Source organism: Neofelis nebulosa, chromosome 4 (assembly GCF_028018385.1).
Source record: "Neofelis nebulosa isolate mNeoNeb1 chromosome 4, mNeoNeb1.pri, whole genome shotgun sequence".
NCBI lineage: Eukaryota > Metazoa > Chordata > Mammalia > Carnivora > Felidae > Neofelis > Neofelis nebulosa.
Window position 1 is genome coordinate 104,030,225 of NC_080785.1, and position 14,990 is coordinate 104,045,214.

Here is a 14,990-nt window from a genome sequence, read left to right on the forward strand (position 1 = left end):
AAGCCTCTGACTCTTGGTTTCGGCTCCAGTCACGATCTCGCAGTTAGTGAGTTCGAGCTGCACATCAGGCTCCACACTGACAGTGCAGAGCCTGCTTGAAATTCTCTGTCTCTCTCTCTCTCTCTGCCCCTTCATGCTCGCTCTCTCTCAAAAATAAATACTCTTACAAAAAGAAAAAGTAAGAATGGCACCTGACATATTTGCAGCCTTCACAAACTGATAGCTGGTATTCTTATCATTGCTGTCGAAGTTATTGTTTGCAGCTGCCTGAGGAAAAAAAGAAATTTGGTTTGTTGGGGAACCATTGCACCCTGGGTCAGGCTCTGATCATCTGCCTCTTTAAGCCAGATAGCATCTTTGGGAAGAAACTACGTGTGTATATGTGTGGTAGATATATGTACATATGTATGTGTGCATATGCATATTTGTACATAGATAAAGGGGAAAAACCGAGAGAACTCTGCCTCCTACCCACCCAGGGGACATCCCAATGGAACTTGTATTATTATTATTATTATTTTTTAATTTATTTTTGACAGAGAGAGCGCACGCACAGGCAGGGAAGGGGCAGAGAGAAGGGGACAGAGGATCCAAAGCAGGTTTTGTCCTGATAGATAGATAGCACTGAGCTCACGTGGGGCTTGCCTTCACAAACTGTGAGATCATGACCTGAGCGGGAGACACGCAACTGACTGAGCTGCTCAGGCGCCACGAACTTGTATTATTTCTAAACCCTTGAATCCCAAAGGCAGTCTGGTTGTCCTCAGACAGTGTATCCATCTGAGTATCAACATGTGGGACTGGAAATTCCTTTTGGGAACATGAACTCAGCAGTGGAGCAGATGAGAGCTTGGACATGTGGGTTTCAGGCCGTGTCCCTTGGTGATGGGAGGACACTGAAAGCGAGGTTAGAGCCACAAAAGACACGGCGCAGCTCCTTCAAGACACGGGAGCCTCCCTGTCGTGGCTCCTGTCGCCCCTCATCCCCTGCTCTCTGCCTGGCTGTCCCCAAGGCCATCTAGCCTCACTCAACTTAATGGGCATGAGGATATTAACAGTGAGACCCTACTGGGCCCTGTAGGGCACGTGTGCCTGGTCTGGTCTCGGGACTGAGGTGGTGTGGGGCAGCGGAGAGGATGGACAGGGTGGGGTCCTGCCTTTCCACTGGCTGCTGCCAGCCTGGGGCCCCTGGACTCTGTGACCACAGGAACTCCGCACCCAGAGTTCTTGGAAGCATCTCTCACCTTCTGGAATCCTAGAATTTCCTGACCGCCCCCTCGCCCCCCCAACAGCACTTGGAAACACTGAATACCTCCTAGAACCCAGACACTTTGTAGCTACATTTTTGCAAAGGAGCATTTAAAAGCCACTCCAAGTGGGGGGCACCTAGGTGATTCGGTCGGTTGAGCGTCCGACTTTGGCTCAGGTCACGATCTCACGGTCTGTGGGTTCAAGCCCCACGTCGGGCTCTGTGCCAACAGCTCGGAGCCTGGAGCCTGCTTCAGATTCTGTGTCTCCCTCTCTCTCTGCCCCTCCCCCGCTCATGCTCTGTCTCTCTCTCAAAAATAAACAAACATTAAATTTTTTTTTAATTAAAAAAAAAAACTTAAAAAAAAAGCCAGTGCAGAGGTGCCTGGGTGGCTCAGTCCGACCCTTGATTTCAGCTCAGGTCATGATCTCACTGTTCATGAGTTCGAGCCCCACGTCGGGTTCTGCGCTGACAGCACGGAGCCTGCTTGGGATTCTCTCTCTCCTTCTGTCTCTCTGCCCCTCCCGTTCTCACACTTTCTTGCTTTGTCTCAAAGTAAGCAAATAAACGTTAAAAAAAGAAATAAAAACCACTCCAGCTATTTCGGAACCACACTTTGCTGCTGCGAACAGGAGTTCTTGCCCAGCGGGTGAGACACCGACTTTGGTTGGAAGAAAGGAGCGTTTCCTATCAATTCCGCGAGGGTACCTCGTGGTGATGACAGTGTGGACTAAGTACTGGGTTAAATCAAGTCATACTAACGAGGGTGTCATAAAAGCGGACTTAGAGTAATTCATCTCCCCTTCGTCTCCTTACCACGGTGTTTAATGTGACGATCATTTTTTTTTTTTTTTTTTGACCACGAGATTTTAAGTGACGTGCGTGGCTCCTCTTCCATTCCTGGGGGACACCGTGGTGCTAGAATTCTGAAACTTTGTCAACACAGGCGCGCTGGTCAGCGGGGTGGGAAGTTGAGCACACATGCCCGTCATCAACTGTGTGTTTTCCCGAGCTTCCTGCCTTTATTTTTGACAGAGTGAGAGAGAGAGACAGACAGAGCATGAGCGGGGGTGGGGCAGAGAGGGAGACACAGAATCGGAAGCAGGCTCCAGGCTCTGAGCTGTCAGCACTCAGCCCGATGCGGGGCTTGAACTCACAAACCATGAGATCATGACCTGAGCCTAAGTCGGATGCTTAATCGACTGAGCCATCCAGGCGCCCCAAGCTTCCTGCCTTTAGCATACGGAGTTTAATTGTTTGAAAACGCACAGGTCCGTTGGCTTGTCAGCAAATTGAATCCCAGCCTGAAAGAGACATTTTTTTTTTCCTCTTAGACTTCTTTTTTTTAATTCTGCCATTGGATACATTACTTGCAGAAGCTCTTTTAGCCACATCGAAAAGAGACGTGGCCTCACATGTGCCGGAATCGCCCAGAATCAGCCCGTGCTCTTTTATTGTTTCTCCTCTAAAATGAAAACAAAAAACCGAAACCTGGTTTTCTGCCGGCTGATCTGACCTGATCGCCTCCGCTGGTCGTTTTACCCAAAGCTGGCGAGGCCGAGCCGTGTCGGGGGGGGGGGGGGGGGGGGGGGCGGAGTCTGTCACCCTGATGCCCTCGCCCCCCACCCTTCCACCCTTTGTCCCTCGCGTTGATGCAGCGGTAGCCTGCAAACCTCTGCATCCACGCTCCGTGCAAGAAAACGCTGCTGGTGATGGGTGCTCGGCGTGTGCAAGCCGGTAAAAGTGTCAGCACTGCTTGTGATTCATTTTCCTGGTCTTTAGCCAAAACAGACTGCCGTCAGGAAACCCAGCTGAAGACTGGGGGGCGGGAAGGTGCCGAGGAGAGGGACACCTGTGCACGGTTATTTTCAGCTACAAATACGCTGACGCTTGTGGCCGGCTCTCCACTCCGGGGTCACGGTCTAGAACTCTCCTGCTAAGCCCCCAGATTGCTGGCTTCCCCCCCACCCTGGGAGGAGTCCCTTGGAACTGGTTTTTGCAGGGACAGAGCAGTAGTTACCATCCTTGACTAACCCTTTGGTGGCCAGTAGATGGGGGTGGGGGAGAAAAGAGAAGCGGATATCGCTACGTCTCTTCCTCGCGAAATTTTACACTGGGAAGCAAAATAGATTCGTTGACATTGGTGTTGGCTTTTGCCAGATAGTCCGTTCACCAGGAGCTCAGGGCCCAGAGCACAGGGACCCCCCTGCATTGCATCATGGAAGGAACCAGCAGCATGAGCAAAGTGACCTCCAGACCTCGCCTCTCCCCTTGCCTAGAGACCCCAGAGGTTCAGCAGCCTCGGGAACAGTGCAGCCAAGGACCATGGGTGGACCCTCCCTCCCAGGCCGGTGGCTCCTGTCCCATGTCTACTCGGTCCCCATGGGCAGGTGGGGCCCCGAGGAAGCAGGCTCACACCGGAGGATCTGGTCAGAGGACCACGTGAGGTCCCAGGCGGGCAGAGGTGGAATGGGGCTGGGTCAGCAGAGCCGGGACTGAGCAACAGCATCTGGGGGACGCCTGTGTGGTGCTGGGGACACAGGCTCAGGAGAGCGGAAGCAGGTGGGAGGGAATGGGACTCAGAGCAGGGTCCCCCCACTTCAGCAAGGGGGCTTGGACTGCAGAGGGGCGGGGAACACCTTGCAACCTTGGGGCTTGGCTCCCGATGGCTTTTGGCGGGTGGTTCAAGCTCCAGCCTGGGCGGGAGGAAGACAATCGAGCTCACACGCAGGCCTGATCTCGGCCACCTCGGTATGGTCGTCAGGCTAATAGCTACTCACTGGGATTGTTAAACACTCATAACAAAATCAAATTGTAGGGGCACCCGGGTGCTCAGTCAGTTGAGCGTCCGACTCTTTGATTTCTGCTCAGGTCACGATCCCAGGGTCCTGGGATCGAGCCCCACATCGGGTTCTACACTGAGCATGGAGCCTGCTTGGGATTCTCTGTCTCTCTGTCTCTCTGTCTCTCTCCCCCTCCTCCCCCTCCCCTGCTTATGCTCTCTCTCAGGAAAAAAAAAAAAAAAAGCAATGATAGTAAAATAAAACATAAACACAACGTACCATGAGTATCGTGCACCGTATAACAAAAATGTAATCTACTTTGCAAACACAGAGTTTTCGTTCATGGTCAAAAAGGGCCCAAAGGGATTATTTTAAATTTAGCCATCTAAAACATTGCCCATCGTTCAAGCTGCTTTTTGTACCCAAATGAGCATAATTCAAGACAGAAAAGGATAAAATATTCACTGTAATTCATTCATTTCCACAAGTCACAGTGGTTGGTGGGTTGAGTAAACTTTACTTCCCTGGCCCATGGGGATGTGCTATTTTTTTTTTAATGTTTTTAATTGTTTATTTTAAGAGAGTAAGAGTGCAAGCGGGGAAGGGGGAGAGAGAGAAGACAGAGAGAGCAGGCTCCAGGCTGTCAGCACAGAGCCCAATGCAGGGCTGGAGCTCGCACACCATGAGATCATGACCTGAGCCGAAATCAGGAATCGGAGGCTGAACCAACAGCCACCTGGGCGCCGCGGGCATGTGCTATTTTTAGATCATCACAATCATTCTGTGTATGTATCTTGATTCCTTCACACAACGTGCTGGCTTGAGCATTGATCTGTGTTTCCACAGAGAATCCAGATTCACCATAGTGACCGATTTTAACGCCCTTTGAAATCAACATGTAGTGCTTTAGGCAAACCCTGACGGCTGGGTAGGTGGGAACTCTTCACCTACATTCGACCAACGTTGTGTTCACATTTTTCCCGCTGTAGGATCGTTTCCTTAAGGCAAACTACCAGAGACGAGGGAACCGAGCTTCTTACAAAGTTACAGCGACGTTTTTGTTTCTTGATGTGTGTTCCCAATGGCTTTCCAGTAGCAACGGGTGTGAGGGTCTCCGCCCCACTGCATTTTATCAGCTTCCGTGACTTGTTTCTAGTGTAACATGTACAGAATAGCATTCCTGGGATTTTTATTTTAAATTAGTTTTGAATTCATATGAATATCATTCCGTTCTCAGAGAGAGGTGTGGTTGAGCATACTTTGAAGTCAACACGAGTACTTTGAAGAAAAGGCACCTATGTAATTTTGTGTAGCCAGGCTTTGAGCATCAAAATGAACAGGAAGCATTTTAAAAAGTGCTGGTTTCAGTTTTGAATACTATTTTACATATCACTCTGCATTTTTTTCTGTACCTTGTATTTTGTCAACTGTTTAAATTAAATGTACTTAAACCATCACATTCCATGAAAGAGAAAAACACACTTTAAGAAAATGCATTAAAAAAAAAAAAGAAAGAAAGAAAGAAAAAGAAAAAGAAAATGCATTCAATTAAAGCCCCAGCAGCAGCAGTAAGAAAGAGAGCCTTGTGCCCCTTACGGTCCTTATTAATTGGCCCACATGCACACACATCTCCAACTGGCCCCTTTTGTCTGGGTTGTCAGAGGACATTAGCTGAGACTAATCTGGAAGCTGCTTCCTGGCTCCCAAAAGGACACAGTCACCGAGAAAGAAAGACTCGTTTATCAGAACACAAACTTTGCTACGTAAGTGAGGATCATGCAAAAAAGCATACCCCGGGCATCATTATCTGGGCCTGATTAGCAATGAAGGAAATTGGTCCTCAATTTTCACAATCAGCGGAAAAGACCTTCAGCTCTCACTGAAGACAGACAATTGCCGTCAACATGTTTCTGTGGTCCGCGCGGCGAGCACAGAGACAAGGGCCCTTGCAAAAGCTGCTTTGAAATTGTTTTGGCCATAGCTGTCTCGTGGATGCTATTGTCCCAGTGACGCAAATAAGGCGAGATCCGGCTCCCCTCGGCGGGCGGCTTGACATCTTCCCAGATGTCCAGGTGGCAGGGGCCACATTGTGCCTCTGGGCATCAGGCATGGCCAGTTCTCCCCCCTGCCCCCACCCCCCTGGGATTTGGAGCCCATGTGACCTTGGGTGGGTCCATTAGTCTCTAGGCACATGGTTCCTTATCTGTAGACAGCTATGGTAACACTACCTGCCTTATAAATTGCTTGTGAGGTTTATATAATACGATAATTTGCACCAGAGTCCTGCATCTGGGGTCTCGCGTGTGCAGGCTGCACACGGCACAGAGGGACAGCGGGCATCCCTCCTTGGTAGGTGCTTTCTCCAGTCTTGGGGGGGTGGAAGGCAGGTCCAAGGGCAGGAACTGTTATCCCTGTCCTTGCCGCCCCTGCTGTTAATTGTCGCTACCGCTCGCACGCGCACGCGCACACACCCCCTGTCTGTGTCCCAGCAGCTCCCAGGGCGCCAGAGCCCCGTGGATACAGAACTGCGTGAACTTGGCCGCACGTTGTGCCTTCCTCAGATCGTTCCAGAAAAGAGTAAAGCAGTAATGAGAGAAATAAATGTCCTCCCTTTCTCTCTGGTCTTCCCTAGACCTGAGGAAGCTGCCACAGCCTGCAGAGGGGACGAAGACCTCTTTATCACCGGGCAGTTCCAGAAAACCCTGGAGGAACTTGACGGGGACCTGGAAGGTGAGAGCAGTCCCTGCTTCGCCATCTCATCGTGTGCTGGGCGACTCCGGGGGTTGTTTTTTCTGACCAGGTTTGTAGCTCCATGGGGATAGGTTGTGCAGGAGGAACCCTGGTCCATCTGAAGAAAGCCTGGGTGTGAGGCCAGCAAGTGAGCACAGCTCTGGAGATTGCGTCTTCGATCGGGGCTGCTAACCGCACTGCAGAGACGTTTCAATAGCGGCTTAAAATCCCTCTCGATGGTACTGATATTGCACATCGGGAAGGATTCTACACACATTCAGAGAAAAAGAGGGGCGCCTGGGTGGCTCAGTCGGTTGAGCGTCCGACTTTGGCTCAGGTCACGATCCCAGAGTTTGGGAGTTGGAGCTCCACGTCGGGCTCTGTGCTGACAGCTCGGAGCCTGGAGCCTGCTTCAGATTCTGTGTCTCCCTCTCTCTCTGCCCCTCCCCTGCTCATGCTCTGTCTCTGTTTCTCTATCTCAAAAATAAAATAAATATTTAAAACAAAAAGTTTTCCAGTGCCAAAATGGGTTTGGGGAGCACTGGGTGACACAGGTGAGCACGCTCCCACCCCTTTGCTTGCTAATGTATGGTGTTTCTTGAAGGGAAATTCAGGACCCACCGCCCTGACCATGAACCCATTTCTGGTGGGGCATCTGCTTTTCTACAGATACAGTGGGGGGAGATAATACCGCGAGGCCAAAGCAGACGCATGGGATCTCAGTAGACAACCGGCTGATCTTACAAACAAAGGCACACAGTGAAAATAATTTAGAAATCAGATATTGGCCATGTTTTAAAACAAATCAAAACAAAAACCAGAAGGAAGCTGACGGAAGAGCTGATGAGTAGTTTTGTCTACTCGCTTTTCAGCTCTCAGATGTGGTGGACAGAGCTAAATCTTCCACCCTGTGTCCCTGGGGCTCTGATCAAGTGACCCGCTAAATCCTTTAGGGCTAATTCTGAGACGCCCAAGGTTCAGTCATCTGCCTCTTAACTGAAGGCGTGGGCACCTCATCGCCCATGTGCTTTGTGGCGCTTCTGATGAATGAGATCAAGTTGAAGGTCGAAACCCCAGTTCCCCTTCACGTTCTGTGCTGAGACAGTGTTTCTAGAGGGCTCAGGTTTACAGGACTAGTTTCTAAGTGAAGGATGTTGGCAAAACCTCGTCCCAGAATGCCGTACCTAGAGACATCACGGACGTGCAGTTTCCTCTGTCGAACCAGCAGGGCTGAGCCTTGGGCCCCAGGCATGTGTAGATTACAAATTGGAATGACGCTGGAAAATGCACATAAATAACTTACACAAGAAGAACCTCAGGAAAATCAAAGCCAGGGTGTGGTTACACTAAGCAATTGGCTTGGGAATCATCACCAGCGATGCCAATCTGTGACTTGTGTTTGTCCTTCTTTGCAGAACTGGAAGATGGCTATGAAGCCGGCACCGGCTCGGTGAACGGCGTGTCTGGACACCGCGTGTCAGATGCCACAGTCCCCAACAGCGATGAGGACGCTATCCCAGTAACGTTCATAGGGGAGGTCCTAGACGATCCTGTGGATTCGGGGTTGTTTTCCAACAGAAACAACAATGCTGGTTCTTTTGACCCGGGGAGCGTGGCCGGCCGGGGAGGCCACCTGTTGCAAAGTCAGGTGGAGAACAGCCAGCAGCGGGAGACGAGAGCAGACATGCCCGGCTCGGCAGCTCCTCCCCACGGCCTTGGGAAGGAAGTCAAACCCGCCTCGTCCGACCCCTGTGAAGATGGGGGTCCGAACAAAATGGAGCCCAAGGCGACTTCTGCAGACTTTCCCACACACAGCCTGAATGCAGAGGACGGCGGTGAGGGGCCTGGCTCTGCCCTCCGTGGGCAGACACAGGCCAGCAAGAGCGCGAGTTCATCAGAGCCAGCGAGGGCAAAGGAAGGCGAGGATAAGCACGGTGGCTCAGCACCGCCATCGTGGTATCGACGGGGCCAAAACCCAGGGTGCAGTTACGGACTGAAATACGGCCTCACGACGTACAAAATCGTCCCTCCGAAATCGGAGATGAAATGTTATGACAGAGGAGTATCGCTGTCAACAGGGGCCATTAAGATCGACGAGCTAGGGAATCTGGTGAGTCCCCACGCGAACGGGGGCAGGACCGTAGCCCCGTTGTCGCCCGCTCTCGACGCGGAAACCCAACCCATTGAAAGGGTCAAGGAATTCTGGAGGTCTGGCTCTCTAGAGAAGCACTCTGGCCAGCCCCCAGAGTGCTCAACCAACAGGACCCCCGCTCCCACCACACCAGCGAGGCCACAGCAGCAGGAAAGTGGACTCAGGGCAGAGCCCACTGTCCCGGACCCCAAAGCGACATCGCCCCCGCAGCAGTCTGCCCACCAAGAAGCAGGGCGACACGTGGAGGAGGGGAGAGACCGGCCACCCGTGGCGGCCGCTCGTCATGTGAAAGTGCCAGCAGCCAATGCCTCAGAGGTCCTGTTCCTCAAGCCCCAGAGAAGAACGTCCAGTCAGTACGTGGCCTCTGCCATTGCCAAGCGGATGGGGCCCCAGAAAGCCCAGGCCGAGGAGACCCGTGAAGGCAGAGCCCCAGAGCTGGCCGGGCGGCCTCCCGCTAGGAGAGACGGCTCAGCCCCCAGCCCGCTCCCAGAGACCCGCATCCGTGCTGACCGGGAGGCATCGGCGGCAGGAGCCCAGCCCGGGGGGCCGGTCAGCAGCCCTGATGGAAAGTCGTCTGCTCAAGACGGCCCGGCCGCCATCCGCAGAAGTCCTTGTGTCCCGCCTGTCACGGCCGCCCAGAGGGGTCATGTGTCTATGGGACAGACCTCTAGTTTCAGCAGAAAGCAGAGCCTTGGCGACCACAGGGCCAGCTCAGCATCCGTCCCCAGACGCACTCTGGACAGCACAGATCCCCCGCCCGCCCACTCAGGAGACGATCAGACTCCAGACAGGACCCTGGTGAATGGTTCCAGGTGGGTCCCCATCCCCAGCGAGCCTCCTCACTCTCCGAGAGGCTCCAGCACCAGTGGCCACGCCGGACAGGAGCCCCCAGAACAGGAGGAGAAGCCCGAAGCCAACGGCACCCTGCCACCCAGCATCTTTGGGCCAAAGAAGAAATTCCGACCCGTTGTCCAGAGACCGGCACCAAAGGACACGTCCCTGCACAGCGCCCTGATGGAGGCCATCCACTCAGCGGGCGGGAAGGACAGGCTTCGCAAGGTGAACGGGCAGGCACCTGCCTGCAGGTCACAGGCACCCGTTTCCTACCTGTCGCTCCCCACGTAGATTCTCAGGTGGCATCGGAGGAGGAGGGGCCGGGCAAGCTAAGAATGAGGGAGGCGAATGCTGGGGTTTAATTTCCACCAGGAGCTTCGCCTTGCTGCCTGCAGAGTATTTAGAACCACAAAAGAGACGAAAGCAGATGGGTTTGCGGTTGTCCGAACTGCCTTTAAGACCCTGACCCCCTGGGGGTAGATGTGGGCAGTAAAGTGTCTGTACCTGGGGGTCGCCTCATCCGTAACTGGTCCTTGAGTGAGCAAATAGAGATTCAGGCCCCTGCCGGTCGCTCCTGCGTGGTTAGCGGGGTCTACTGTCCTTGCTCGGTAACGGCAGGGACGGAGTTTATGACACCCGCCTCCCCTGTCCAGGCACTTAGCACCAACGCTCAGCTTTGGGAGCCATCTCCATTCCACAGGGGCGGAAACGGAGGCACAGTGAAGTCAGGCGAGCTGGCCCACGGCCACACTGCCAGCTAGTGGGGATCCCGGGCCCTCGTTCAGGTCTGCAAAGCTTCAAGGCACATATCCGCTCCAGAAGCTACACCAGTATCAGGAGCCACACGACATTAAGAGGCCACCGTCCCATGCCACCCCACACACATGCGCTTTGGTCGTTAGATGGCGTGAGGTCAGTGTGGAATGTTCACGTCCTGCCCAACGGCGGAAATACATTCTACCTTCCACCAGCGGGGGGCGTAAAATCAACCCTCGAGCCCTCACCTCCCTCACCTGATAGGTATCGCTTTCCTCTGGTGCTGCCCTATGCTTTGCCTTTCTCCTCCTTCCTGGGGAAACGTGTTGACACTGTGAACGTTCCAGATTGCAGAGCACGCGTCGGAGGCAGGGCCCAGGAAGCCGTCCTGCAGGGAGGCAGAGGACGAGCGCTCGGCCCTGCTGGCGGCCATCCGAGGGCACAGCGGTGCCCACAGCCTGCGGAAGGTAAGGCAGGGCCTCCCGTGGAGGGATGGCTTCGCACCCCTGCGCCCCGCGGCGACCCACGCAGGGGCCGCAGCTAAGCCGCCATCAGAGCGGGCAGCCCAGCAACCACGGAGGCTGGCGCTGAGGGGCAGCACCCCGCGTGGGAGAGGCAGGCGCATCGGGGAGCTGGCCCCCGTCCCTCCCTCCCTGCCCGCCTGGGACACAGCGCTTCAGGAGCTCCCCAGCCCCCAGCGTGGCTGCCGGGAGCTTGTCTCACCTCCGGGACAAAGTTGCCGGTGCTTTGCCCCGGATCTGGCACAGCCTGGGAGCAGGGGCAGGACTGTGCCATCCGGCTTCTAGTCTCAGAATCGGAGGAACAGTGCGGGTGTATTACCCACCGAGGGAGGCACACAGCCTCCCCGACGGCTGGGCGCTTGGTCCCGGCCTGTCCTCACCCACCGAGATGGGGCAGGGGGACAGGGAGTGCTCCGGAAGGCTCCCCGAGATGGGCACCGGCTGGGGACCTTGGGGCCGAGCCACGCCTGCCTCCCCGGCTGAGGCAGCACGTCGCCCCTCTGAAAGGCCCTCTGGGACCTAGTCCTTTGACCTTCTCGTTGTTTAGGTGTCCTCCTTCGCCTCCGAGGAGCTTCGAAGCTTCCGAGATGCAGCGCTGTTGGAACGCGGGCCGGAGCCGCCAGGGCTGGATGACCTTGGCGTTCGGCCCCCGCCCGCCCTGCCGCCCCCGCCCCCTCCGGCCACCCAGGCTCTCTCCGCGTCCAGGCCGGTGTCCAGGTCCAGCTCGGGCAACCCGGCCGAGGCCAGGCAGGCCTTGATGGACGCCATCCGCTCGGGCACAGGGGCCGCACGACTTCGAAAGGTGACCGTGGATGACCCTGTGAGCGTTCGGGTGGGGCAAGGGGGAGGTCACCACGGAGCCCCACGGCAGTAACACAGCAGCAGTGACTGATGGCTGAGGCCCCGTCCCTTACCCCCTCGACCAGAGGGAGGGAGATGGCCTTCACCGCGTGGGGGTTCGGCCCTCAGACATGCTCCCCAGGGATACAGGGTTCCCCATCCTTGGGGAGGGCACCATGTGCTCTTGACTGTGGTCCAGGGACAGGCCCGACAGGCATCTGTGAAGTGTCCTGTAGGGAGCACACATCACAGTCATGGCTCTCAGCGTGGATTGAGGCTGTGGACATGATTTCTTTCCCTCCTTCCTCCCTTCTTCCTCCCTGCCTCCTTCCCTCCTCCCTCCTCCCTCCCTCTTCCCTGTCTCCCTCTCTCCCCCCTCCTCCTTCCCTCCTCCCTGCCTCCTTCCCTCCTCCCCTCCCTCCTTCCTTCTTCCCTCCCTCCTCCTTCCTTCTTCCCTCCCTCCTTCCTTCCTCCCTCCCTCCCTCCTTCCTTCTTCCCTCCCTCCTTCCTTCCTCCTTCCCTTCCTCCCTCCTTCCTTCCTTCCTCACTCCTTCTTCCTCCTTCCTTCCTTCCCCCTTCCTTCCTCCTTCCTCCCAGCCTCCCTCCTCCCTGCCTCCCTCCCTCCTTCCTCCCTCCCTCCTTTCTTCCTTCCTTCTTTCCTTCCTTCCTCCCTCCCTCCCTCCCGGCCTCCCTCTCGTTCTCTCTTTCCCTCTCTCTCTCCCCTTCTGTCTTGGCTAGCATTATGCGTGAAATTACTCAGTTGGAAGCCTTTTGGGCAGAGCACACGCTTTCTGCTTCTCCACAGTTCTCATCTTCTATGTGGTCTCCTGATGGGCTAACACTTGTAGCCCTCACGTTCCCAAAAAGCAGATGCGTTTTGCACCACCCCGATGGGATGCCCAAACCAAAGGGCTCCTGGGCCAGGTGGCTTCTGATATCTGTGTTGTCAGCTCTGAGATGGTTGTCTGTCTGAGATTGATTCTCTGTCCCTGCTCATTTCTGGTGGGCTCGGGGAGTTACGCTGATTATAGGGAGGCCAGAGGGACGTATTTCTGCCTGAGAGATGCTTTCCAGCCCCTAAGCTGATGTTTTCACGTGCACCTGAAGAGGTCAGTACTAAGATTACCCTCACCATCTGTGGAAAGTGGATGAGGCTCAGAAAACCTGAGTGGCCTGGCCTCGGTCACAACATGACTGGACCGACACCGGTCACTTTGGGCACAGAAAGTACTCGGAAGCAGGTATCGCCCCGTTGCATGGGCTGTGGGAGAGCAGGTGGCCCTGGAGGGACGGCTGAGTTGCTGGCGCTAAGAAGGCAGATCACTGTCCTGCGTCCACCCAGGAGCCCGTGGCAGCGGAGGGGACAGGAGACAGCCCACATCCCTGCAGGCAGCAGGCCACGAAGGGCAGTCCTCGCTCAAGCCCAGAGAGCCAACGGAGCATGGCCCGACCACCCGCTGACGGGGAGCTCCCCCGGGGGCATGGTCCCTGCGCTTGGGCCAGCCCCCAGAGCTGTGTCCCTTTGTGACAGTGCTGCGTTCATGGCTATGTGCATGTGGCCCTCGGTAGGGACCCCAGACGTCCCATGACGCGGATGCTGGCCGGTCATCTCTGGACACACAGCCCCCTCCCCCTCAGGATGCGGGGGGAAAAGACAGCATCCTTGGCTGAATGGCAGGGGTAGACAGAGGATGTCACATTCTCTCTCCTTAGAGGGGAGAGCTGCTAACATTACGGGGGGCTTTCTGGTTTTCTATATGCTTTCTTTCATTTCCGTGGAATTTACGTACTGATGAACTTACGTACACATATCCCAACAAGCTGGGGTGAGTGGCTAAGTCAGGGTCCTAAGAAGGAGACCGCGGGGTTCTGAGGAAGGTGGCTGTCCACGCAGCACCTGAGGCAGCCCCGCCCTCACAGTTCCCAGTATTGAACTGGGTCACCGGCTGGTCCGGTGTCCTTCCTGAGGGGCCCAGAGCACAGCTATCAGGCCCGACCGCCCCCAGCTGATTCTGGGGGAGGGTTTTGAGTTTCTCAGAGGGAAATCCACATCAGATGTGGGGGCAGGGGTGGGAGGTGAGGCTCCAGGTCGGCAGATTTCAGGTGTTTTGGCCAAATGACTTCACCTCCAGATGCGAACGAAGTTGAGCTTTGGATGGGACAGAGAGAATGTGACATCTTTGGATTTTGGATAATGCCGAGTGTGACCGTATGACCACTGACTGTCCCCTTTCTCACCTGTGCCGTTTCCTTCACTGGTCCCTGGATCTTTCCAGAACGACCGTTACCCTGCGTACCTTGCAGGACTCACAAGGAGCCTGGGCCCAGAGAGGCGAAAAGCTTGCCTGAGATCGCACAGCGGGGCAGAACCGCAGCAGGTGTAACCCTCAGGCTTTCTCTCGGTGAGGCTGAGCTGGGGACAGGGGGGCCAGGACCAGACGGACCAGTGGGTGTGGGGCTGGCACAGCAGGGGCCCTGTGCGTCTGGACTGAAGCTTGGGAGCAGGGCCGCTGCAGGAGAGGTCCTGGGCGGCCACTTTCGTTCTGCTGCTTCAAATGGCATTCAGGGCCTTCCTGTTGATTGTTTCTCGGATGAGCGTAAGTGTTGTGACCTGTCTCATCCATCCTGGGACGGTCTGTGCCGTCCACATTCAAATGGCACGTGTGAGGTTTTGACGGCCTGAACGGTTTACGAGACGCCCTTGGGCAGAAGTGGCCGGGATGCATGTGACACGGGGGACCACGTCCCTTCGCTCTCTATCACTGCGCTTCCCAGCCATACCGCCGTGTGCACAGACGCACAGGACTGGGTCCCTGCTCTCCCCGGTGACCCAGGACCCCTTCTCCCCCTTGCACTGTGCATACCGAAGTCACGCGAGACCCGCTGATGGCGACAGGACCTTGGAGGGCAGGGGCTGGATGGTCTGAGTGACCAACAGCCCCCCCTCCAGCCTCCATGAGGTTCTCGCCTGGAGCCAGTGTTTTGTCCTGTAGGAGGACACACCTGTGCCTCTTTCCCAGTGACCTGCCCGCCTTATTTATGCGGAACGGCAGATCTGTGGCGCGGGGAGAAACGTGCAACTCAGGCAACGGGGCCCATCTCTGTATTTGCTCACAAGATGCTGC

General features: G+C 55.5%; 1 protein-coding gene across 6 annotated transcripts in view; it reads left to right on the forward strand.

Annotated features, from left to right (window-relative positions):
- The window catches only part of COBL (cordon-bleu WH2 repeat protein), a 278,030-nt gene that overhangs the window by 259,187 nt on the left and 3,853 nt on the right, over positions 1-14,990 (forward strand). For all 6 annotated transcript variants that reach the window (XM_058725524.1, XM_058725523.1, XM_058725526.1 and 3 more), the window contains 4 exons: positions 6,665-6,762; positions 8,178-9,973; positions 10,852-10,971; positions 11,573-11,827. In XM_058725524.1, the coding sequence (XP_058581507.1) occupies positions 6,665-6,762; positions 8,178-9,973; positions 10,852-10,971; positions 11,573-11,827 (2,269 nt within the window). The remainder of the gene's footprint in view (positions 1-6,664; positions 6,763-8,177; positions 9,974-10,851; positions 10,972-11,572; positions 11,828-14,990) is intronic.